Source organism: Sinocyclocheilus rhinocerous, unplaced genomic scaffold, assembly GCF_001515625.1.
Source record: "Sinocyclocheilus rhinocerous isolate Xijiao unplaced genomic scaffold, SAMN03320098_v1.1 scaffold1111, whole genome shotgun sequence".
NCBI classification, from domain to species: domain Eukaryota; kingdom Metazoa; phylum Chordata; class Actinopteri; order Cypriniformes; family Cyprinidae; genus Sinocyclocheilus; species Sinocyclocheilus rhinocerous.
In genome coordinates this window covers 1,133,646-1,156,769 of record NW_015655406.1, presented here as the reverse complement: position 1 = coordinate 1,156,769, position 23,124 = coordinate 1,133,646, and the positions used below count along the sequence as shown (strand labels likewise).

General features: G+C 37.0%; 4 protein-coding genes across 4 annotated transcripts in view; 1 reads left to right on the top strand and 3 right to left on the bottom strand.

The window, feature by feature from the left end:
• LOC107718210 (probable cation-transporting ATPase 13A3) overlaps positions 1 to 1,510 on the bottom strand; it is a 40,365-nt gene extending 38,855 nt beyond the window's left edge. Inside the window, exon 1 of the mRNA XM_016525192.1 lies at positions 1,402 to 1,510. The gene's annotated coding sequence lies outside the window, so the exon portion shown is untranslated. The remainder of the gene's footprint in view (positions 1 to 1,401) is intronic.
• Positions 1,511 to 3,586: 2,076 nt separating this feature from the next.
• Positions 3,587 to 8,631, bottom strand: tmem44 (transmembrane protein 44). The gene is made up of 9 exons (XM_016525198.1): positions 8,365 to 8,631; positions 8,160 to 8,289; positions 7,433 to 7,523; positions 7,156 to 7,316; positions 6,927 to 7,013; positions 6,461 to 6,631; positions 6,143 to 6,364; positions 5,895 to 6,038; positions 3,587 to 3,869 (listed from the first exon to the last, which is right to left on the bottom strand). The coding sequence occupies exons 1-9, from the start codon at positions 8,508 to 8,510 to the stop codon at positions 3,681 to 3,683; spliced, it is 1,341 nt and encodes a 446-aa protein (XP_016380684.1). The 5' UTR covers positions 8,511 to 8,631; the 3' UTR covers positions 3,587 to 3,680.
• A 559-nt stretch (positions 8,632 to 9,190) lies between these two features.
• lsg1 (large 60S subunit nuclear export GTPase 1) lies at positions 9,191 to 15,141 on the bottom strand. The gene is made up of 14 exons (XM_016525197.1): positions 14,699 to 15,141; positions 14,185 to 14,311; positions 13,614 to 13,734; positions 13,407 to 13,493; positions 13,230 to 13,316; positions 13,046 to 13,106; positions 12,789 to 12,965; positions 11,325 to 11,666; positions 11,132 to 11,233; positions 10,748 to 10,891; positions 10,169 to 10,292; positions 9,993 to 10,072; positions 9,738 to 9,911; positions 9,191 to 9,602 (listed from the first exon to the last, which is right to left on the bottom strand). The coding sequence occupies exons 1-14, from the start codon at positions 14,798 to 14,800 to the stop codon at positions 9,375 to 9,377; spliced, it is 1,956 nt and encodes a 651-aa protein (XP_016380683.1). The 5' UTR covers positions 14,801 to 15,141; the 3' UTR covers positions 9,191 to 9,374.
• An 822-nt stretch (positions 15,142 to 15,963) lies between these two features.
• On the top strand, positions 15,964 to 18,206 carry LOC107718209 (protein FAM43A-like). Its single transcript, XM_016525190.1, has one exon. The coding sequence runs from the start codon at positions 16,166 to 16,168 to the stop codon at positions 17,207 to 17,209; it is 1,044 nt and encodes a 347-aa protein (XP_016380676.1). The 5' UTR covers positions 15,964 to 16,165; the 3' UTR covers positions 17,210 to 18,206.
• Positions 18,207 to 23,124: the final 4,918 nt, after the last annotated feature.

Sequence of the window (23,124 nt, the reverse complement as noted above, 5' to 3'; positions counted from 1 at the left end):
CAGTATTTGACTACACAGAAATGGACTTAATATTGGAGCAAAACATGTGACAACTTGCCCTGGGTCTTCTCTTTTACATTCTGATTATTATCAATAATTTCATAAAGTATTAAGAGGTGAGATGATGTGAGGAGATCTATTTTCAATATTTTTTTATATCTCAGTATACCGATCCGTTCGATTGAGGGTTGATTTGACCGCATTATTTCAAAGTCCTCCTGAGAAATGTTGCAATAATTCTTCTGCGTGACATTCAGGATATGACGTCACCTCAGAGCCATGTGACTGCCCTAAATTAATCCTTATTGACTAGTGATGGGAAGTTCGGTTCTTTTCCGCGAACCGGTTCTTTCGGACAGTTCGATTCAATAAACCGGTTGAAAAAAACGGTTCACCGGTTCTTTTACGCTCGACGTAATGACGTCATTGACGATGACGTAATGGCGTCAAGTCTATCGCGGGCTTAACACATTCAAATATAAAGTCAGTAATCATAACAGTGTCAGCCATGTTAAAAAAGTGAATAACTTAAGTAATTTGTGGATTAATGCTTACTGGAGACGCGAACCGTTTCAAATGATTCAGTCCGATTTGGTGAACTGGTTCAACCGGTTCACTAAGAAGAACCGGTTAAATCGAACGATTCGTTCGCGAACCGGACATCACTATTATTGACGCTGAGAGAGAGTGACCCTAAGAATGATCTAATCATACATGCTATACTGCATTAACACGCCATGCATACTGATAAAACAGTGATAGGGCTTTATTATATTCAGATAACAACATATAAGTAGATAGATTGCCAAACCTTCCTCTTTTTCCATATATGTGGTCATCTCTACTTCATAGATTAGTTTACTGTCCGCAAGCCTACATTTAAAGAGTTACAGCAATACACTATCTTCCTTAAGATCAATATGATGTGCAACATGTGATAAGTGAAAGTGATGAGTAGAGAAAAAGTGAAATCATGTAGTGATATAAGAAGCTGTATTGTTTTATTGAGGGATTGTATTACATAAGAATGAGTTGTCTAGCTATTTGTCCATGTTTCATCTATTTGTCAGTTCAATGGTCAATCTAAACTTTCAGACAGTTTCAGACACACTGGCTGTTTTGAAAGTCAAAATGAGGTTTAACTAGTAACTGCTCTTCTATAATTTACATTGAGGACGTGATGCGACTGCCTGTTATTATCAGTGACTGAATACATTAACTGTTCATCTGATGTTCCTGACATGATGTTGGAGATCCTGTGTGTTTGTAGGATGTGATAAAACGACAAGCTTTGAAACAAACCATTCCTTCTAAACCACACAGGAAACGGAAGAACTTTTCTCGAGTAAAAAGCATAAATGGAGTATATCAGAAAAGGCCTGAATTTAAATTTGAACTCACGCAACCTCGTTCTGCCCCCTCGCAGCAAGTTCAAGATGACGTACATGTCAATCCAAAAGAAAAACAAGAGCCCTCGCACACAACCGCAGGTTCAGATGTTCTAATCCGTGCTTCGAGTCAGATGTGCAAACAGAATTCCACCTATTTAAACAAAACGGACAGTTTGCTTTCATTTCTCCAAGTTCAAGGGGGGAGAGGATTAACTACAATCTCAGGCCCCGTTATAGGCAGGCCGCTCGCTGACGCCCAGGCCGAGTTCAGTGACTTCAGAGAAGAACACTATCCACGGTTACGTCAGAGGCTCTGTGAAATGATGGATCAGCAGTCTGAGTTGACATCTGTGTCAGAGAGCAAACTGAAACCAGTCTGAGGATCTGTCGTGCACAGAATCCAATGGTTAAAACAAAGACTGTGAGAACAAATGAAGACATTTTTTTAATAAACTTAAGAATAATTTTAAAAATATTAGAATATTTAGAATTTATTTGTTAAAAAATGTAAAGTTTTTGTAGGTTATAGCTTAAAGGGATAGTTCACCCCCCCAAAAAAAAATAAAATAAAAAATTTCTTCCCCTTCCAAACTGTTTATTATCATTAACTAAAACTAAAAATATAAAAAAAGATTTTTAACTAAAATAAAGCTGAAATAAAATATAAATATTAGAGGAAAACATAAATTACAAAACAAAATTGAAATGTTGCCTTGGCAACTAACTAAAATAAGATTAAGTTGAAGCAAGAAAATGACTAAATAAAAACTAAAACTGAAATAAAAATAAATTAAACCTAAATAGTAATATTTAAAAATATGCAGAACAAAATTACTTAATTTAAAATTAAAGTGAAAAGTGAAAATACGAAAAGCTAATTCAAAATATGAATAAAAGCTATAACAGTATATAAATGATAATAAAACAACACTTTTTCCAAAAAGGAGAAGGGTGATATGTTCAAAGGCAAAACAACTTTGACTTTCATTCAATAAAAAAAAAAACAAGTCGTCATCGTTTTCTTTTGTGTTCCATAGAACAAAGAAAGATATACAGGTTTGGAACGATATGAGGCTCAGTAAATGATGACAATTAATATTTTTGGGTGAACTCTCTCTTTAATATCTCACATTAGCAGGTCAAATCTGCATATTTTTCAGCATGAATCTGCAGAATGGATTTAAACATGGTAAAAGATTATAATTAAAATAGAATAATCTATAATAAAAAAAAAAAAAACAGTATCATTAAAATAACCAAATTTTTTTATTTGTTTTTTAATACAAAATAATTAACTGGCCAAGTGATCAGTGAAATAAAAAAAAAAAAATCAGCCAGAACACACAAGCAATCTCTACACCTTGTCAGAACCTATAATACTCAATAGACCTATATGCAAAAGACACAGAATGTGTAGAACTTTGTGAATGACAGGCATTTGTGTTAAATTCTAGCTCTGTAGATTCTGCGTGGGCCAACACATTATTCACGTCCCCAACGCAAAGCCACCAGCACAAGAAATGTCCTCATGTTCTTGACATACTCTAATCAACACATTGTCTTGCTATCATGTTTTGAGGAAGTCTAATATCTATCTGTTAAACCCGACTGAGATACAAAGAGCATGGGAGGCAAAGTCACAAGACAAGGCAGGCCAAGTCTGGATACCAGCGAAGACGCTGAAAACACTCGCAGTCTCGTCTACACCTTATCTCGGGCTGCTGGGCTGTGTCCAGTCTGGCTAACCATCAAAATAAAGGAAGTGACCTCCCGACCTGGCGAGCATGCAAAAGGGTGATATTGTTTTTATTAGGGCAGTCAGTGTGACACCTCCCTTCATTTGTCAGTGTTCCGTATCGTCTATGAAAATGCCAGGTCCGATAAGGTTTTCAGAGCCATCCCATTAATCAACAGCATGGCTCTGGAGAGGAAAGGGGACGACAATGGAAAATGTCGTCAACGTGAATGACAGGGAAGTACCGGGAGCCTTAGTCGCCATGAGGGAAGGATACAAGAGTAGATCAGCCTTCTAAAGTTGGTAACAATAGGTACTGTATGAGAAAAACTGTCACAACATCTCCTTTGCTTTGCAAGTAAACTCAAAACTGTGCTTGACCATCCAAGCTCCATAAAAAAAGCATGTTGGTGATATCAACAATGACAAATAGCTTTACACTCAGTATATGAATATGACATTCAGTTTTACACTGCTTTATTAAACTTCAAATACACTCAAATCATGTTAATGCATGATCATTCAACCGAGTGGCACCGGGTTTAGTTGTCTGATTATGTGGATGCCAGCTTTTCCGCTAGCTGTGCGCGGTTACAGAAGCAGACGTGAGAACCAGGTCTGCCGGTTGACTTTGAAATCGAACCTGCTGGCCACTCCTGGAGAGGGAACACCTCTGCTTTCTGCTGCTCTTCAGGAGCTTCCTCTACCGGGATCCACCGCGTTTTTGGTTCTTCAAAGTCCCACTTCATAAATCACAGGGGGAAAAAAAGTGTATAGTAAGAATATGAATAAGAATGAATAAATATAAGAATAACATTGGACTTTATTAATAATGATACAAACTTTCAAGCAAACCAAAAAAAAAAAAGTATTTTAAAATAATTAAATAAATAAAAACACCTTTAATAAGTAATAATTCATTAAATAAATAAAACTCATTTAATTAATACATTTAATGATTAAATCATTTAATAAATAATTTAAAAATACATTTAATGAATCATTTATTTAATAAAATGCCTTTAATAAGTAATTTAACAAATAATTGTTAAAGTAGTTACTAATAATAATAATAATAATAATAATAATAATAATAAGTAATGAAAATGAACATTTTATAGATAAATAAGTAAATATTCTGCTTTTGTGTTACACAGAACAAAGAAACTCGTATGGGTTTGAAACGAGATAAAGTTGTAAACATGACGATTTGGGGTCTGTAAAACTTTGTTCTGGGCTAAACTACTCCTTTAAGGCTTAAGTATCTGCACAGGAATGTTTAGTTGCTCATAGGCACAGACACAAACAACCCCTCCTCAAAGAACAGGGTTAAGAAAACCCCTCGGCCTGTCCACTGTTGTGGTTGTGGTGACAGACCCGCTCTTAAAATAGCAGAGCAGAGGGCCAAATCTCCTGTAGACTGAACAAGCATTTTGTACCACTTCCGATGCAGAAAGGTCCTGCCCTGTTCCTTTATTACAGATCTTTAACAGCAGAACAATTAAGCAACAACAAGAACTTCTGGAACACCAAGCCCAGCTCTCTCCTTCACAACTGCTTACAGTAAATGACACAGTGGAATGAAATTGCAAGAATCTCCCATTTTGATCATAATTCTACCCCAAAATGCACAATATCTCATTCAGATATATATTTTAAAATGTTTAATTATTTTGTTCAACTCTCACAGCTAGTTATGAGTCTTTATATAACAAATTGTAACTGATGCTAGTCCTCGGAAATTGAACAATGTACCTACAGTAACAGCTATCAGAAACCATACATTTGTCACTGGAAGACTGCTCTTGACATCAAGAAAGATGTCATGGTCTGACTCTGAACTCTTCATCACACACAGTGTCTGAGGAGGTTCACATGCTTAGCTTTTTCCTGTTTAGTGAATAAAACAAAGTTCAATTGTTTTCGTCCAGGGCGATTTGCTTTGTTTTAGATTAAATGACATCCTCAATCGCTTGGCATTCTCAAAAGCCACTTAGAGAGCCAAGAAAGGACTAGACTGCAACACAACAACATTTTCAGCAATACCTACATGTACAATTTATATTATATTATGTTGTATTGAGTGATTAGATTATATAGTCAATTTTCTTTCATATAAGTGTGCAAAAGCAGTATGTTGAATAAAAGATAAGACCTTTTGAAACACTGTCAAGACACTCAAACACATTTATTTTACACATTTTACATGTGATTTGTTTCAAGTCACCTGTCTTTAAATCTATGCTACCATCTACCCTCAGAAAGCAGTACTGCAGCCACCAATTATTACATTTTATGTTCAATATGAGTTTTTCCATGTACAATTTGAAGTTTGTGTTAAGTTAATTAATGAAAACAAATTATATTCTATAATTTTATATATTATTTAGGATGGATGGATAAAAAATATATAAATATTGTATCAAAATAAATATACAAAATAACAAATACAAATATTTCTAACATTTGTAATATAATCATAACAAATCAGTTTTCTAAAGTGTTTTTGAAAAATCACTTACTCTGCCTTTAATATATTTTATCTTGGTTTTATATATTATAATTTTTATGTAATATTTTACTACTATTTTATTCAGTTTATTTATTTTTATCTACTATTTTTATTTTACTTAACTTGTTTTGTGCATAAACAAATTCAGCTATATGAAATCATGCATGTAGGTCTCAGATTCTCAGACAGTACAGGTCGGGTCATTTCATTTCGAGTCGTGTCAAAGCTCTGAAAAGAAAAAGAAAGGTGTTCTAACCTCTAGTTCAGAGCCGACAGAGGACGAATCAGTTGAGGTACCAGAAGAACACTGTTCATCAACCCGTACCACCCTGACAGTCCTCTTTAGAGGAAGATTCTCGGATGAGCCGTCCCGTGAGATGGTCACCTCCTTGAGACAAACCTGGAAGAGGCACCAGTCAAATATACCATGACTTTTGATAGATAATCATTACCATAACTTATGGACTGCTCAGTACACCATAAAACGCCTTAAGAAGTGCAAACCTTCCTCATTGGCTGTATGTTGACATCCATGTAGAGTCCCATGTCAGTCCCTTTGGGAGAAATGCCTCTTGCTGAGAGGTGCTTCTTCCTGTAGCATTCAACATTGTTGTTGCACAGCTGGCCCGTGACAGAAAAGTCACCTAGTAAAGATTCAGTATCCGAGTCTAAAGACCGGACAGAAGGGCGTTTATGGTTGGATCTGTAACAGATGAGGACCACAATCTGAAGATCAAAGTTAAAGAGCGGACTGAGAGCACTGGTACATTAAATGCAGTCTTTTCAAACTTGGAGTCATTTATAGTCTGTGTCAAAGGATACAAAAAGATCCAGAACTGCACAGCTGATAGCAGAGAGTATCCATGGCATTGCTTTGACAAAAGCTCTTAGCTGTGTGTCATAGAAAAGAATGGCAGATGCATACAGAGATCCAGCTACAGAACACAGAACTCTAGAGCACACCTGCACAGCAGAATTCTGCTCTCCTCTATTCTGCAAAAGACAGAAAAGACACATTGGGACAGTTTAATCAGCTGTTTGGACTCTCGTTCTGACGGCACCCATTCGCTGAAGAGGATCCAATGGTGATCAACTGATGTAATGCTAAATCTGTTCTGATAAAGAAAAACTCGTCTACATCTTGGATGGCTTGGAGAACATTTTCAGCAAATTTTCCTTTTTATATGAACTATTCCTTTAAGCCAAACAAAAGGACACGATAATGTGTTGGAATGAAGAGCTCAAAATAATTATTTAGATTGCAAAAGTGCTCACAAATGCTACTTACAGCTTTCAGGATGAAGGGAAACTTAGCAGTCCAGCTGATTGCGAAGGACAGAAGACCCAGCATGTAACCAAGGTTCTCAGTATAGTCCTGTTCCCAAAAGACACAAGCAAAGTCACACTTGCTTAAAACAGACCTACCAGTATTTTGCATATGTTATAAGTTTACATATAGTATCAGATATGGCACGGCTCTATATACTCCTGTCTCTTCTGACTAGGAGTTTACTTACATTGAGGAATATTCCAAGTGGTCTCCTCATGGTTGGAGATACCTTTACTGGACTTGAATGGACTGGTAAACCCAGGTAAACGTTGCCGCCCATTACAAACAGCATACACACAACTAGAAAATTCTGCCGCCTCCTCCTGGACACCATTCTCATTTTCTTTCCTTAAGAACATGATTGATAAGTCATTTATTGTGATGCCTGATGATTGACAGCACAATTATACCAATGAATGAGAGAGAGAGAGAGACAGAGAGAGAGAGAATAATCAAATCCTTACCCATTTTTGACTTGTACCATAAATAAATGGAGAAAGATATTGACAGGAAATGGACAACATCCAAAATTGCCATATATGATGCCATAGAAATCTGCAACAGATGGACAGAACATGTGACTTTCATTTAATATACTATTTATAAGAACGTATGTAACACCCCATCTAGAATGTTAGCGTCACTTTCTTGTGGTATGGTCAATTTTGTGGGTAATAATGGAATTATTTATAGTTTAACTATTATTATTACAGAATTTGTGAAAAATTTAATTTATTTATAAACTTTTTTATTTTATTTTTTTTACGTTAAATGGAGTATTTGAACATTTTCCCACTCCTTTGCAGACTGTAAGTTATATGATGCATCTGAATGTTTCTTTTTGTCATTAAAAACAAAACTTTTGAGATTTGACTGCTTTTGATATTTTGACAAGGCAGCATTAGAGATCCGTTACCACCCTCTATTTTACACAAAAGGCTTTAACGTTAGCCCAAAACACCCTGATGATGTCTAAACTTCTTACTTTATATCCGTGAAAGCACATTACTCTATTGTGACCAACTGCTGATATAAAGCAGGATCATGCCATTGAACAGTACCGCTTCCGGCCGATAGGGGTCATTGACAATCGGTAGGTTCAACAAACCGTCGTTGATTCAAGGAGTTCGTGAGGTAACGCTAATAATAAAACTCTTCAGTGAAATTAAGAACTTTTAACTGATTTCTCACCTGAAAATCAAACTGTTTGGAAAGTAAAGCGCCCACTGCGCTGCACAAGTTCCCCACGAAACAATACAAAGCGCAGACTGCTTCATCACCCCAACTCTTGCTTCGCGTTTTGCATCTGTGATAAAGAAGACTTGAGAGGGAGCGACAAATGATGAGAGTTTATCCTTTTACAAACTTCGGCTAATTTTAGTCACACCACACTCACAGTGAACAGGAAACCAGTAACATCAAAGCAGACAAGACGTAAAGAGCAGCCGAGATGCAAATATGTTCTTCATATGTCGAAAGACAACTTTTAACAAACTCTGGGCTCCATCGGTAGACAATATCTAAGACTGTCATCTTATCCATTTGTTTCACTTAAGCTATTACCCATTGAGTGAGAAGAAACACTGAGAAAGTCCAAATATTTGTTTCCAACTTCTATCATTAGCTGCCAGCTGTATGGACGTAGTGAACCGCCCGTCAATCACCTGTATTTTTAGGTAACGCCCACATGCTTATTTCATACATATTAATTACGTACTCTGACGTCCATCCAGTTGATTGGCTGTAAGGCTGCGGTTAGAAAGTGGACTCTAGCCAGTCCTGTACTCGCAAATCTATTTTATTATATACGTACATACGTGTGTGTGTGTAAAATGCATGTCGTTTATGACCTTTTGTCACTGAGAAACTTAATGGAATATTTCCAAATATGTGATAGTAGTAAGAAACTTGCAGGAGTTAATGTCCAATCTCAACATCAAAAATACACACGTTCCCTTCTAGATTAACTTTTTTTTCCCCCATTAAAAAGGTAATTTGCAAACCTTTGGCTATTACTACCAGACATTTCCACACAATCTCTTATTTAAATAGCATCAGAGCTTGAAGAAAAAACGCAGTACTAATGATACATTTGACACAAATTACAGATACAAATTAGAAACTGTCACTAAACTTATAGGATCATTGTCAGCTTTGTTAGACATCCATATATTCTACTAAATGGAATCCACAATTTAGGTAAAGAATAAAATTGCTTTCAATGACATTTAAAGAGGGCTTATTTTATTAGCGTTTGCCTGTGTTCATTAATCTCTTCATCCCATACACTGATAAAATACAGAGTGATAGTTTGTTATTATAAGTGATATTTTAAACAAAGAGGAATTTCCAGCAGCACTAATCATTCACATCCAGGTATGAGCCATGGTGAAATTACGGTCTTTGCTATAAAGAGTGTATCCAATCCAAACATCTTAGAATATAGATTATGCATCCAGCATCCAGATGTTTGTTGAGTCTTCTCACTTTCTCCTTCTTGTTCCGGTTACCATGTTTTTTCCAAGGTTTGCCAGTCTGTTGTTCTGTGTTTGCGTTTAAAGGCCCAACAGGACCACTTCCGGGCTTATAACCCATCACCATCTGCACACCCTTGGTCAGCGCTTGCACATTTTCCTATTCAAAATGACAGATTATGAGCACTGTGAGTGATTTAAACTTAAAAACAGAAAAATCAATTATTTCATTTTCAGTAGCCTTGTAATGTACAGGCAGGCACTGCCTCAAACCCATTCAAGGAATGAATCTCACTTGATGAAAGAAATGTTTATCCACTGTGTTCTCTATGCGTCTGATTTTTTCTGGTTTGTCAGCATGGCTAGCAATCTGTTCGAATCCTCCACTCCGCCTGGCAAACCTGGCATGCTGAGGCTGGAAGTCTTGAGGGTTGATGTGAGGTGGAGGGTGGCAGTAAAGGAGTTTACCCTGCAGAAAATCAGATAGGAACAGGTAAGCATCTCTCATTCTCCATGATTATAACTATAAAATTCATGAAAAGGCACTTACACTGACATAGTCTTTCAAAATATAACGGGCTGATCTTGATTGGTCTGGCTGGCCATGTGCTGTCATGAAGCCTCTCATATCTGCATGAAGAGAATACATGATTGGTCTGTTGTAGCAGGGTTGGTTAAGTGTGGTGTGAAATGCCTTAATGTGTACATTGTGCAAAGAAAACTGACATCCATATGCCATGAGCAGCTCCTCGTAAGTCGGGGGTCGATCGGGGTCCTCGTCCTCCCTCGGTCTGATGATGTTGATACCGTAGGTCCCCTCCAGCACAGTTCGAGGGATAGTCTGACATACGTATTTAGGTTAAGGGCAACATTTTGCAGTTCAAGCTCTGCCACTTTGTCAGATAATTTAGGACACTAGGTCTTATAACATACATTGCTATTCAAAAGTTTGGGGTGAATAAGATCTTGTTAAAGAAATTAATACTTTTACTGAGCAAGAACAATAAAAGACATTTATAATGTTACAAAAGATTTATATTACAAATAAATGCTGTTCTTTTCCCCCCCTATTCATTAAAGAATCTTTAAAAAAATTTTTATCGTGGTTCCCACAAAAATATTAAGCAGCACATCTGTTACTCACTTCAAATTGTAAACGGTAAACTGTAGTTTTGATCAAATAAATGCAGTCTTGGTGAGCATAAGAGACTTCTTTCAAAAACATAAAAAAACAACAACCGCAAACTCAAACGGTAGTGTGTTACAAATGCAATTATCATGATCCTTGTTGTTTAAAAAGGTTATCAAAGAGATGGCTGGAACGTGATCTCTCATCTGATCGATGGGTAGGATCCCGCTGCAGATCATCTCGGCTTTGGTGGACACAAAGGAAGGCATGACCAGTCCGGGACAATCACACAGGCAGAGACCAGGATCAACAAACAGAGTCTGAAACATGTGACACACCAACAGTCAATAAAACTACAATAATAAATGCAGACCTTTTAATTAGGACATGCTCATAGACTGCTAAATTGCTAGTTGCTAAATTCTTGATTCTCATGGCTTGACAGCTATTGGTATACAGCTAGATAATGTATAGGGAATGAGTGATTTAAGGGCAAAAATGTGGAAATGTCAAGAATTAATTTTGTGGATTGTTCATTAATTAGATAGAAAAATACTCACCTGAAAATGCTTTGTGTGTCCAGGTGTAGCTGAAACTGAGACTTTCTTATTCCTCAGGATGGTGTTGATGGTAGAGCTTTTTCCAACGTTAGGATATCCCACCTTAAAGAGAATTTAGAGTTGAAATATGAACATGAGTTCTGAAGGACAGTGTCAATGTTTGGTATAAGGTAGAAATGTAATTTAAACTCACCAATCCTACTGTGATTTGTCCATCTTTGCACGCCGGCCCAGAACGCACAGACTTAAAAATTTCCAGCAGCTCATTTCTGCGTAACAAACGGCTTGAGTTGTAGAAAGATGAAACCGCTGTGGATTCTGGTTTCTCCTCAGCATGATCTTCGTCTCCTGATTCCTCAGAGCATGTCTGCCATTCTGTCTCATCAACACAGACTCTTGCTTCTTCACTTTCCTCTTCTTCATCCTGCACACTCTCATCTTTCTCTTCATTTGTTGAAGTGCTATGCTCCTCATGAAGAGCTGTTGCTTCCTGTTCCGTATCACTCTGATCCTCTTGGTTCATCAGCTCTTCTCCCTTAACCACCAAACATGGAAAAGAGTCTCATCAACACAGACTCTTGCTTCTTCACTTTCCTCTTCTTCATCCTGCACACTCTCATCTTTCTCTTCATTTGTTGAAGTGCTATGCTCCTCATGAAGAGCTGTTGCTTCCTGTTCCGTATCACTCTGATCCTCTTGGTCCATCAGCTCTTCTCCCTTAACCACCAAACATGGAAAAGAAACAGAATAATGTCAAAAGTTTGAGCTTGGAATGTTAATTTATTTGATTAAAAAATGCAATAAAAATAGTAATATTGTGAAATATTATGAGAATTTCAAATAACGGTTTTCCATTTGAATATATTTTAAAATCATTCATAATTGAAATCATTCTGATATACTGATTTGGTGCTCAAGAAACATTTCTTTTTATCAGTATTATTATAATCAATGTTGAAACAGTTGTGCTGCTTAATATTTTTGTGAAAAATTTGGTGATAGTTTGTTATTATAAGTGATATTTTAAACAAAGAGGAATTTCCAGCAGCACTAATCATTCACATCCAGGTATGAGCCATGGTGAAATTACGGTCTTTGCTATAAAGAGTGTATCCAATCCAAACATCTTAGAATATATTTGTGTCATTTAAACTTTTTTTTTTTTTTAAATGTTCATGGAAACCTAGAAAGAATTCTCTTTCAAGGATGCATGTATTTGATGCATACATACAATAAAAAACAGTGACATTATGAAATATTATTACAATTTAAAATAATTGTTTTTATTTTAATATATATAAAAAAGTAATGTATTCCTGTGATGCAAAGCAGAATTTTCAGCATCATTACTCCAGTCTCTAGCGTCACATGATCCTTCAGAAATCATTCTGATATACTGATTTGGTGCTCAAGAAACATTTCTTTTTATCAGTATTATTATAATCAATGTTGAAACAGTTGTGCTGCTTAATATTTTTGTGAAAAATTTGGATTCTTCGATGAATACAAGGTTAAAAAAAACAGCATTTTTTTTTTAAAAACACATTTTTGTTCTACATTTTTAGTTATATTACCTGAAGCTTGCAAACCCCAAATGCAATCCTACTATCAACAACTAAAATAACTTTTAGTGCATCATTGTAGATCCATATATTACCTTCTCCTCTGCCTCGAGTCGTTGTGCCTCAGCTAAAGCGGACCAGAACACTGCTCTGATCCCCTCTTTCTGGAAGTATCGGGCCCAAGCTCGCCTCTGTTCTCTAGTGAGCAGGTCGGCTTTGTTCATCAGAAGCATATTTACTTTGTGAACTGAGACCTCTTTTACATATTTTTCCTGGTGGAGGCAGAAATTAAAGCATGATTAAGAAAGAAAGAAAGAAAGAAAAGAGGTGTGAGTGTATTTGTCTTTCTTACAAGATCTGGACAGCGGAAGAGAAGCGGTTTTCTGGCATCAACGATTTGAACCACAACATCACTGAGGATAAAGCAAAAAATAGTATTCTAAGAAACCATTTTGATTCTTACACCAAAGTGTGATTAGATAGTGAAAAGCACAAATTAAATGTCCATTGTATTACAAATGCTAACAAAAGCTCACCTCCTCTCAATAACTCTCCAGAGTTGCCTCCAGAAATCAAGATTCCTCTCAAAAGGGGTAAGAATCAGCTTCTGTTCCTCTTCCAGCCTATTACAGAAAGTGCATTTGTTCACAAACACTTATCCTGTTGGAGAATTGGATTTGCTAGTCTTTGGACTAAATTGATCAAACATTCACCGAGCCAGTTCTCTTCTCCATGTAAGAAAACTGTCCCTCTCGTTTTGCTGCAGAACCTCAGGGCTTGTGCTCTCATCCCAAGGAGGCCTGCAGTGACGGAACACAAGGCTGAATACATGAGCTTTTGCATAATTGTGTATCTACAACAGATCAATGGAATTTTTATTCCGGTTTAAAGAAATCACATTTAATTACACAACTACATACCTTCGGGGAATTCGTAAGAACTGTTTGTTGTCCTCGTGGAGTTTCTTCAGTCGTGTGGACTCCTCAGCAGAAAGCAAGCCGGCCCTCGCTTCAGCTGGGACAAATTTTATGTTCAGCTTCTCTGCAAAACAACACCACATTTATTATTCTGTTCCAAACAGTGTTATTTTACTGTTATTAATAAACTATTATAGTTTTTATATTGATATTTTCCGTTTTCATTTGAATTTTAGTCAAAAATGTGTCATTTTGTTATGTGCTTTTCTTTTCTTTTTTTAAATATTGGTATTTATTGTTTATTTTATTTCAGTTTTAGCTTTTATTTATTTCCAATCATTTTAGTGCTTCACCTTAACCTATTTCAGATAGTTGCCAAGGCAACATTTCTCATTTTTTGTTTAGTTTACGCTTTTCAAATAATACCATTCTAATATTTATTGTATATTTTATTCCATTTTAATCCATTTCAGATTCATTTAAATTAATTAAAAAATTGTTTTAGTTAACAATAATAACCCGGATTCCTAGAAGTATTCGTACAAATTATACCAGAGATATAATCAACACCTACCTGCAACAAATTCAGTTCCAGCAAGTTCAGCTGTGGCCAGAAAGTCATCCAGAGAGCTCTGCTCTGTTACAGACTGCAGGTTGAGTCGACCCCAATCATATCCATCATTCAGCTCACTGGTGTGAAGCTAAAAGACATAAATCTATTAGTATACAATCAGATTCACGTCTACTGAAGCAACTTAACACTCGAACTGTTTCTCTCTTGCATAAAGAAAAATATTCCATTTAAAGATAATTTGTAGTCGACGTGTTTTGGCTTACTGACATTGTGTTGATGGACTGGAAAAAATATAAATATATTTTAAATAAATCCATAAATGTTTGTTGCTGCACTTTGTTGTTACATTACACATATCGTGTGTTTGTTCCCTAATAATGGTTTATGTGACAAAATAATAAGTCATATTTTCTGATCGTATTTTATAAATGCGCAATACTAGCTCTGCAATATTCTTGTGAAAGAAAAATGAAAACAGTTCAGGATCAGTCTCGAGTCTGTCACTATTTCTTACCCATGTGTCATTTCTCCTGTATCCACGGCCTGCGTTCAGTCTCTCCTTTATTAACGCTCTCCCCAACCCAGAGCCCTCTCCGCGAGTCTTCTTCTTTCCCATATTACAGATTTTTACACGGTTAAACAGCAATATAAATGTGTCATTGAGCCATTCGTGGATATACGAGTAGATAAAACTTCACCCATGTGACATGTCTGTTACGGTTGAGGAAGGAAGTCATACGGAATGGTCTATGAGAGGAACCTCTTCTTCAGAGACCTAATGCGTTTAGATCCCGAATACAAATAATGTGCTCTCAGGTTCGTTCATTTAAGTGGAGCGCGTATGTTTACATTTTAAAGGCTGAAAGAATTTAATGAGGAAAAAAAAGCGAAAAGACAAATCGTCGCTAAACTTTTGGTTTGTTCCAGGTGTCTCACTAAAATATGTTCGAGAGGAAACAAAGGCTGCGCTTTGAAAAGTTCCGGATGTAGAGTCGTTTGCAAACTGCTTGTAGCCACTGAACAAAAATAGACTGTTCCCTTGCATTGTTGGTATGCCACCAGTAGAGGGCATCCCATAACAAGCTTCTGATTCGCCCAAACCCTTCTTGCTCCATGCCTCTCTAATTTAGGATTAGGAGAGAGGCGATAATTATACTACATTCAATAATTGAAATATTTAATTAATAATTAAACATTAATAATAATAATAATAATAATAAATGTAATGCTTATAATATTTAACCAATAATTAAACACTAATACTATTATTATTATTATTATTATCTTATAGGTCGTATGCTTAAAAAAATTATTGTAGCATATTTTGTAGTAGTAGTAGTAATAATAATAATAATAATAAATGACATTGTATTAATATATTTATTTGTATTACATTATATATTATAGGTTTTATTACATTTTAACATTAAAGGAATTCAAAGAAAGGTTTGTATTTTGTTTCACATCGAAATCAGTAAATATCATATTTACTGAGGGGGGGGAAATTATTGTCCCCAAACTAGACCAAATTAAATCATGTCTTTACTCCTTGACATGCGCATAAGTCTGTACAAAAATGAGAACAAATAAGCCTATATGAAACACTTAAAATAAATATATATCCTTAAGAAATAAATAAATGGAAACTTGAGCAACAGCTGGGCGAAAAACCCCAGACAGCTTTAAACCTGGTTTGGTATCGTCCTCACTCTGTCGACCCCTCCGTGAGGCTGAGGTGGTTCATTCCGGTATATAAGTCGCTGCTTCACGCTTGTACTGTACAGAGTGTTATTTAGCGAGGCTGCGATTATAGCGTCAGATGCGATACTCCTCTGCTCACATGTCTATGAAGTGCTCTGCAACTTTGACAATGTCTTAAAGCAAGCCGATAGATGTCTAGAGCCTGTTTCGAGGTAGAATTTAGGCGTAATAGAATTACTAGAGTACACTTAGCAGCTTCACTTTCCTCAACTCGACCATTATGTTGTCTTGGAAGAAGAGCAAGTTCGAGCTGATTGAGGAAGACAAGCAGCAGTCCAAGCAGAAGGGCTATGCCGTGAGCCTCAACTACTCTGCGCTCACCTCCTTCGCCAAATCCTGCCCGGAAAGCGCACTCAACAGAGTCGGGAGCATGTTCAAATCCAAGAGGAAAAAGGTGAAAATCACCAGCGAGGACCCTACGTATACGGTCTTGTACCTGGGGAACGCCACCACCATCCAGTCCAAGGGGGACGGATGCACGGACGTGGCCGTCAGTAAGATCTGGGGCAAGAGCGAGATGGGCAAGAACGGCACCAAGATGAAGTTGACCATCAGCTCGCAGGGCATCCGCATGGTCCACGTCGACGAAAAGGCGAAGAGACCAGGACATCTGTATTTATTGCACAGGATCACCTACTGTGTCGCAGACCCGCGGCTCCCCAAGATATTCGCCTGGATCTACCGGCACGAGATGAAGCACAAGGCGGTGATGCTGCGCTGCCACGCCGTGCTGGTGTCCAAGCCGGAGAAGGCGAAGGCCATGGCGCTGCTCCTCTACCAGACCTCAGCTACAGCACTGGCCGAGTTTAAAAGACTCAAAAGAAGGGACGATGCCAGGCACCAGCAACAGCAGTTGATCGGGGAGCAAACGATTCCCCTGGTGCCCTTGAGGAAGCTGCTAAACGGACAGTGTTACTACAAACCCCCGGTGGAGCGCAGCAGGAGCGCACCCAAGCTGGGCTCCATCACGGAGGACCTGGTCGGGGAGGAGGAGGAGGAGAAAGCCATGCACTTTGAGTGCGAGGATATTCTGGACACCGACAGCGACTGTGTGGCCAACGGCAAACAAGAACTGTGCCAGATTATCAATGACTTGGGCTCCATGAGTATAGGGAACGACGTGCAGACGCTAAAAGCCGATTTGAGGGTGACTCGCCTGCTGTCCGGCGAGAGCACGGGCAGCGAGTCCTCCATAGACAGCAACCAAGAGACTATTTCTCTTCCCAGTGGCATTGTGGATGGGAAAACGCAAGACGTCGGCTGATCTTTCTCGATTTTAAAGACAATCTAGTCAGCAATGACATGCGATGCTTCATGGTAAAGATGATGATGAAGAGCGTTTGGGTGCATGAATGTGCGACTTGACTTGAAAGCGCGCTGTTAGGGTTCACGGGATGTGTTTTAAAACACAGTGAGCTGCCTACCTAGACATGATTGGGCCAAAACTGCTGCACATTGAAAAAAAAAAAGTTTATTAAAACTTGATTGCCGCCTTAAGTAAAATCGAAGTGGTGCCAAAGTTATAATCTGCACTTTTTCAAACATTTTACTGATTAAAAGAGTTGAGTTTAAATGTAAAAAAGCATTGTGATCACCTCAATGGATGGAAACCGAGACAAATATAATGCAAACTTTTGAGTTCAGCTGACTCGGGTGCCCCAAAATGCTGTCTAGATAGGCAACTCAGGTTTTGAGACACAAGCCATGGAGGTGTTTGTGGACTTAACAGACACTCGCACAATAATCCCTCATTAGGGGTCTGGATGGAAGCACCAGAGTTGCTCTGCGCAATAAGATGCTTAAAGTCTCTGCTTAACCCCTATGGTGTAAGAGGTTTTAGGAATGATCTTCTTTACCTAATACGTTTCCGTCAAGGAATTTTTTTTTCTTTCTTTCTCTTTTTTTTTTTTTTTTACTGAGAAAAACAGCAGTCCTGAAATATGTGACTCAGTCTTTTTTCTTTCTTTCTTTCTTTCTTTCTTCTGAAAGTAGTGTTGTCTAAACTAACTGAACAATGAGTTACAAAACTACTTTCCTTTCAGGATTGTTTTTTTGTTTTTTTGCACTGTGGTGGAATTCAGACGAGTATTATGTTATTATTGATGTGCATAATATTGTTTTGCTATACATGTTCTTACAGACATAAATGTTTTATCTTTGCTGTGCAAAAGAGACAATTTTCCTGATGTGAGGTGTATATATTTGAAATACATAATGGGTAAACAAAATGCATTATTTTTTAAGCAATGTGGTTTGTTTCTGTGAACACCAATAAAAATGTAAAATGTACATCAATGTTGAACATTCTCTGCAAAGTTAGCTAAAAACCAAGTAGATATGTAGGTCATATGTTAATAGCCCTTGTGTTGCATTTCGTTCATTTTGACCCAGAGAGGATTTTCTTTTACCCAAAAATTCTAATGTAATATCACGTTGGACTAAACCTTACTGACTTTGCTCAAACAGGGTATAACAGCCCCAAAATATTTTGATATTCAAAAAAAGTTGTCAACGGTTAGACAACTTGAACTTCCAAACAGGTTTAGCTGTTCCGTCACATTTACCTGTCTTGCTCTCATGTGTGCTTTCAGAAGCACACAGGCACCATATTCCATTCCCTTCGGAATCTCACAATAGCTGGCACATTTTCCATTGCCACTTGAGGGGGAGCTGCACATTCCCTGCGGTGAGAGTGTTGATGGAAGTGTTAATAATGCTGGCAGAGCTGTCACTTCCTACAGCAGTAGTGGCATAAACTAGCAGCTCTTTATTACTGTACTTGTTCTGTGGCCTCCTTTCAGATCTGCAATTGTAAACAAGTGAAAAATTACGGCGGAGAAGAGAAGTTTAGGCACAGTTACCAGGCAGAATCTATAAATCAATAAATTCATAATATGCTAAACTCATTATTAGACCAATGAACTGTAACTGAATTTAATCAGGGAAAAGTAACTATTTGTACAGTTGAGAAATAAACCTACTTACTACCTACTTATTGTTAGACATGATAATATATACTCTACAGTTTCAGATCTGAAGACTTGTCCAGCAGTCAAAGCATCAAAGCAGTTCCAATCATCCTTTGCTCTCATTTTTCCACCTCCATGGGATTCACCATCAAAAGCTTCCATATGCATATGTAACACTGCATAGTGCAGAACAATAAATGGATATGCTAAAATGAGATAATTGGCCCATATGCAGCAAGGGAACAGCCTATTACCTAACTATTAAAATGCATTTCAGCTTCTGTGCTGGTGCTTCATTTATGGAGCTTATTAATTGCATATAATTTGCAAAATGTACATTTAATCACAGATGCATTAACAGATATAGACCAACATACTTCACAAACGATGTGGGTCATGAAAGCATTTACAAAATGAGCTTTATTCAAAGATGAATAAGAATGATTTGGTTCTTCCAGTTATCAAGAGGCAATCTAGCAGTTGTTTGAAATAAATTAAGCAGGTCTTGTATGTGCAAAAAGTTTTCAATATGTGCAAAAAAAAAGTGCAACTTTTCAATATGTGATCCTTCGATTTAACAGGCTGATGTAAACAGAAATTCAGTGTAGAAAGTTGGATGTTTAAAGTCAAAGTCCCCCAATTTTCATTAATGTGAAATCCATCTTGAAGTGAACTTTGTCTCTGGCACTCTAACAGAAAAGTGCCTAATTTATTTAATGGTTAATGCGTGAAATTAAATGAAAGAAAGCGCATTATTGGAATGCATCACAGTGTTGATTAACTAAATAAATAGTGAGAGGCAAATGTTAAAATCTTGATATCTGCAGGAAGGTGCTTTTTAATAAGTGCTAGTCTAATTGCTATTTTTTTGTGTGGTGTTGCATCACTGTAGTTGTTCTGCTGAAACAGGGTTTGGCATGGCCATTGAAAGCAATATGAACTTAAATAATGCATGCTGTTGTCTAAAGCCATGCAGTCGCACAGGTTAGTCTCCTGTTACACCTGTCTAAGAAAAGAACAACTCACCCACAGTCGCTCTCTCTCACACACAAACACACAGGATTCCCCAATGTTTTGCATCACATTTTGCATTGGTGCATATGCACAAGCCTTAAATATGAAATGTCATCAATGTCTGTGGCAATTGTTCATATTTAGAATCATATTGTTTTATTTTGATCCCATTTATTGGTTTTTGCAAGCATTTGTTCAAATCTATGTCAAATACATGAAAAGGTCCAATTTGTTTGGTAAAATTTTAGAAATCATTACAAGAACATGACAGAATCAACAACAACAACAACAAAAATACAAAACAAAACAAACAAACAAAACAAAACAAAAGGTTTTTGTCTGTACAGAACAGGACTTAAACACATAATAACAAATATATTCAAAGACAAACACATCAAAATGTCCAACTTGTTTGGTACAACAAAATAATCAAACATCTTAGAAATCATTACAACAACATGAAAGAAAAAAAAAGTTCAGTCCTTTTTTTATTTATAAAGACTACACAGAACGGGACTTTGAATTCCTTTAAATATTTATATATAAATATTATATATTTATATATTATAATATATAGGGAAAGAATGTTGTTTTTACACAGAGAAAACAATTAGCATGCTTTTGGAAATTTGGTGAGAACCAACAGATTTTCCACCCACAATCTCATCTCAAAGAAAGATAGATTGTTTTCCATCTGTCAGAGCTATATGTTCACCACTGAGGGCACCAAACAATACTGTCATTTCGAAAACAAGGCGAGAGTGCAAACAATTGTTATCGCGCTGCTATTAGTGTGGGTGTCATCCATATATACGTACGCAGTCACAGAATTCGTCTTTCACATCCTGTTCCCGTTATGCCCACCTTTTCTTGAGTCAGTGGCATCGTCTCAGAGAGCTCATCAAATGTTAACACTAGGGGCCTGCACTAAGAAAGATGCTCCTCTCTTAAATGTTTTCTACACAAATGGTTCCCCCAGAGAGCAATACATTTCAGCGCGGCTATTTTAATCTTTCTACTTACAGACAGGAAATGGAATAATAATAGGAAAACAGGAAGAATCACAAGACACACTCCAATCTGCACACTTACAGGTGCATCTCAATAAATTAGAATGTCGTGGAAAAGGGAGTATTCTAATTTGTTGAGATAGTGAGTTGGTGGGTTTTTGTTAAATGTGAGCCAAAATCATCACAATTAAAAGAACCAAAGACTTAAACTACTTCAGTCTGTGTGCACTGAATTTATTTAATACACGAGTTTCACAATTTGAGTTGAATTACTGAAATAAATGAACTTTTCCACGACATTCTAATTTATTGAGATGCACCTGTAGATTGGGAGATTTCATGGAAATGTCCCTCTCCAAGGGCTCATATTTTATTTCCACTTGGCCAGTGTGTGTTTTGTAGGACCCAACACGGCACCCGCTCAGTCATGTGCAGAAAAATATGATACAAAGCAGCATGTCAGGTCTCATGAAATGAAATAAAAAGGTCACACTACTGTAAAGCTCTCTCGCTGGGAATAATAAATGACTAGTTCACTCTGCCATTTGAGATGTTTTGCTGTTGTAGATAAAGGTTTTCAGACTATAAACGAAGTAATATATGTTTTCCAGTGGCTCTGAATATATTTTGCATTTTCTCTTTTTTTTGTGAATCAATGTAAAATCAAAACATACTTGTTTACACATTCCTGGTCTTATTGTGCATAAAACGAACTAACTGAAATAAATATGAGACGTTATAAAATACATAAAAAATAAAATAAAATAAATAATATCAAATAAATTCAAAACAGGCTATCATGAAAAAATAAATAAATAATTTCCAACCAGGGTATCATTAAAATAATTAGTATTTGCTATTGACTGTTCAAATGTGGAGTTTTGCGCAGCGCAGAAGAGAGAGAGAGAGAGAGAGCGGTGTGTGTGTGTGTGTGTGTGAGCGAGAGAGAGAGAGCGAGACACATCACAGTGAAGTCAGCTGTCTTAACCGTGGCTTGTGTACTGCAAACACATACCAGCTTCATCACTGTGTCTGTCACGAGACTCTGTTCCCCTTTCGGGCTCTGTCTTTACATTTATTTTGAAAGATGAAGCTCGCGATTATGGTAAGGGGCGTTACATTTCCGACGAGTGCTTGCGGTGTTCGGCCAATCACAATGCACTGGGTCAGCTGGCCAATCAGAGCAGACTGCGCTTGTCGGAAGGAGGGACTTTGTAGAAAACGAAGCGTTTGAGAGAGGCGGGGCATAGAGGACCTACAATAATGTACAGTATTTTAAAAATAATGTGTTTTTTGAACATTAAAGCATGTCAACATATTCTGTTACACCAAATACACAAAATAATGATCTTTAAAAAAGCATCATATGACCCCTTTAATCATTTTAAAATAAAAAATAGAGATTACAAACAGAGTATCATGCTGACTTCTTTAATAAAAAATAAGTAAATAAGTAAATAATTATAATAATAATAATAAAAGTGTCAGAAGAGAGGAGAGAGGCACAAAGCCATGGGCTCTGTGAGTGCACAAAAATAGACCATATCCAGACAGCGTCACACCACCCAGTCACAGTTTATTTTACTACATGTAATATCAGGACTTTATTTTTACTACTGTATATACTGAGAACACACAGACACATAAACATCAGTAGATAACTTGCTCAAAACCAAAACAAGAACAGTGCCAAGCAGAGTCATTTTGAGTGCTTATACAGAGCTTTTCACCGTATACCAGTCATCCCAAAGCAGATTTACAAACAGTGCCTTACAATCCAACAAAGATTAAAAAGCAGAAACACCAATAACAGCATGTACCTTCGCTAATACACAAATATAGAAGAACATTCTCTGTAATCTGAAGTCGCCAGAGCATTAACTGGATAGTTTGATTTTAAAGGGAAAGTTCACCCAAAAATGAAAATTCTGCCATCATTTATTGGCGCTCAAGTTGTTCCAAACCTGTATGAGTTGCTTTCTTCTGGTGAAAACAAAAGAAGTTACTCTGAAGAATACTGGTAACCAAAGAATTTCTGGCCTCCATTGACTTCCATAGTATTTTTTGTCCATACTATGGAAGCCAATGGGGACCAGAAACTGTTTGATTACCCACATTCTTCAAAATATCTTCTCAGAATTGTAATTTAACTGGGGTTGCTGAAGGGGGAGTTCCATCTCTTTGAT

Excerpts from the sequence above, each read along its gene's own strand:
- tmem44 (XM_016525198.1), bottom strand. The coding sequence starts at position 8,510 with ATGGATAAGATGACAGTCTTAGATATTGTCTACCGATGGAGCCCAGAG. Across the intron at positions 7,524-8,159 it reads CCAAACAGTTTGATTTTCAG|ATTTCTATGGCATCATATAT; the intron begins GTGAGAAATCAG and ends CATCTGTTGCAG. Across the intron at positions 6,365-6,460 it reads GTGCAGTTCTGGATCTTTTT|ATTGTGGTCCTCATCTGTTA; the intron begins GTATCCTTTGAC and ends TTTGATCTTCAG.
- lsg1 (XM_016525197.1), bottom strand. The coding sequence starts at position 14,800 with ATGGGAAAGAAGAAGACTCGCGGAGAGGGCTCTGGGTTGGGGAGAGCG. Across the intron at positions 14,312-14,698 it reads ACAGGAGAAATGACACATGG|CTTCACACCAGTGAGCTGAA; the intron begins GTAAGAAATAGT and ends TATGTCTTTTAG. Across the intron at positions 13,735-14,184 it reads TGGAACTGAATTTGTTGCAG|AGAAGCTGAACATAAAATTT; the intron begins GTAGGTGTTGAT and ends GTTGTTTTGCAG.
- LOC107718209 (XM_016525190.1), top strand. The coding sequence starts at position 16,166 with ATGTTGTCTTGGAAGAAGAGCAAGTTCGAGCTGATTGAGGAAGACAAG.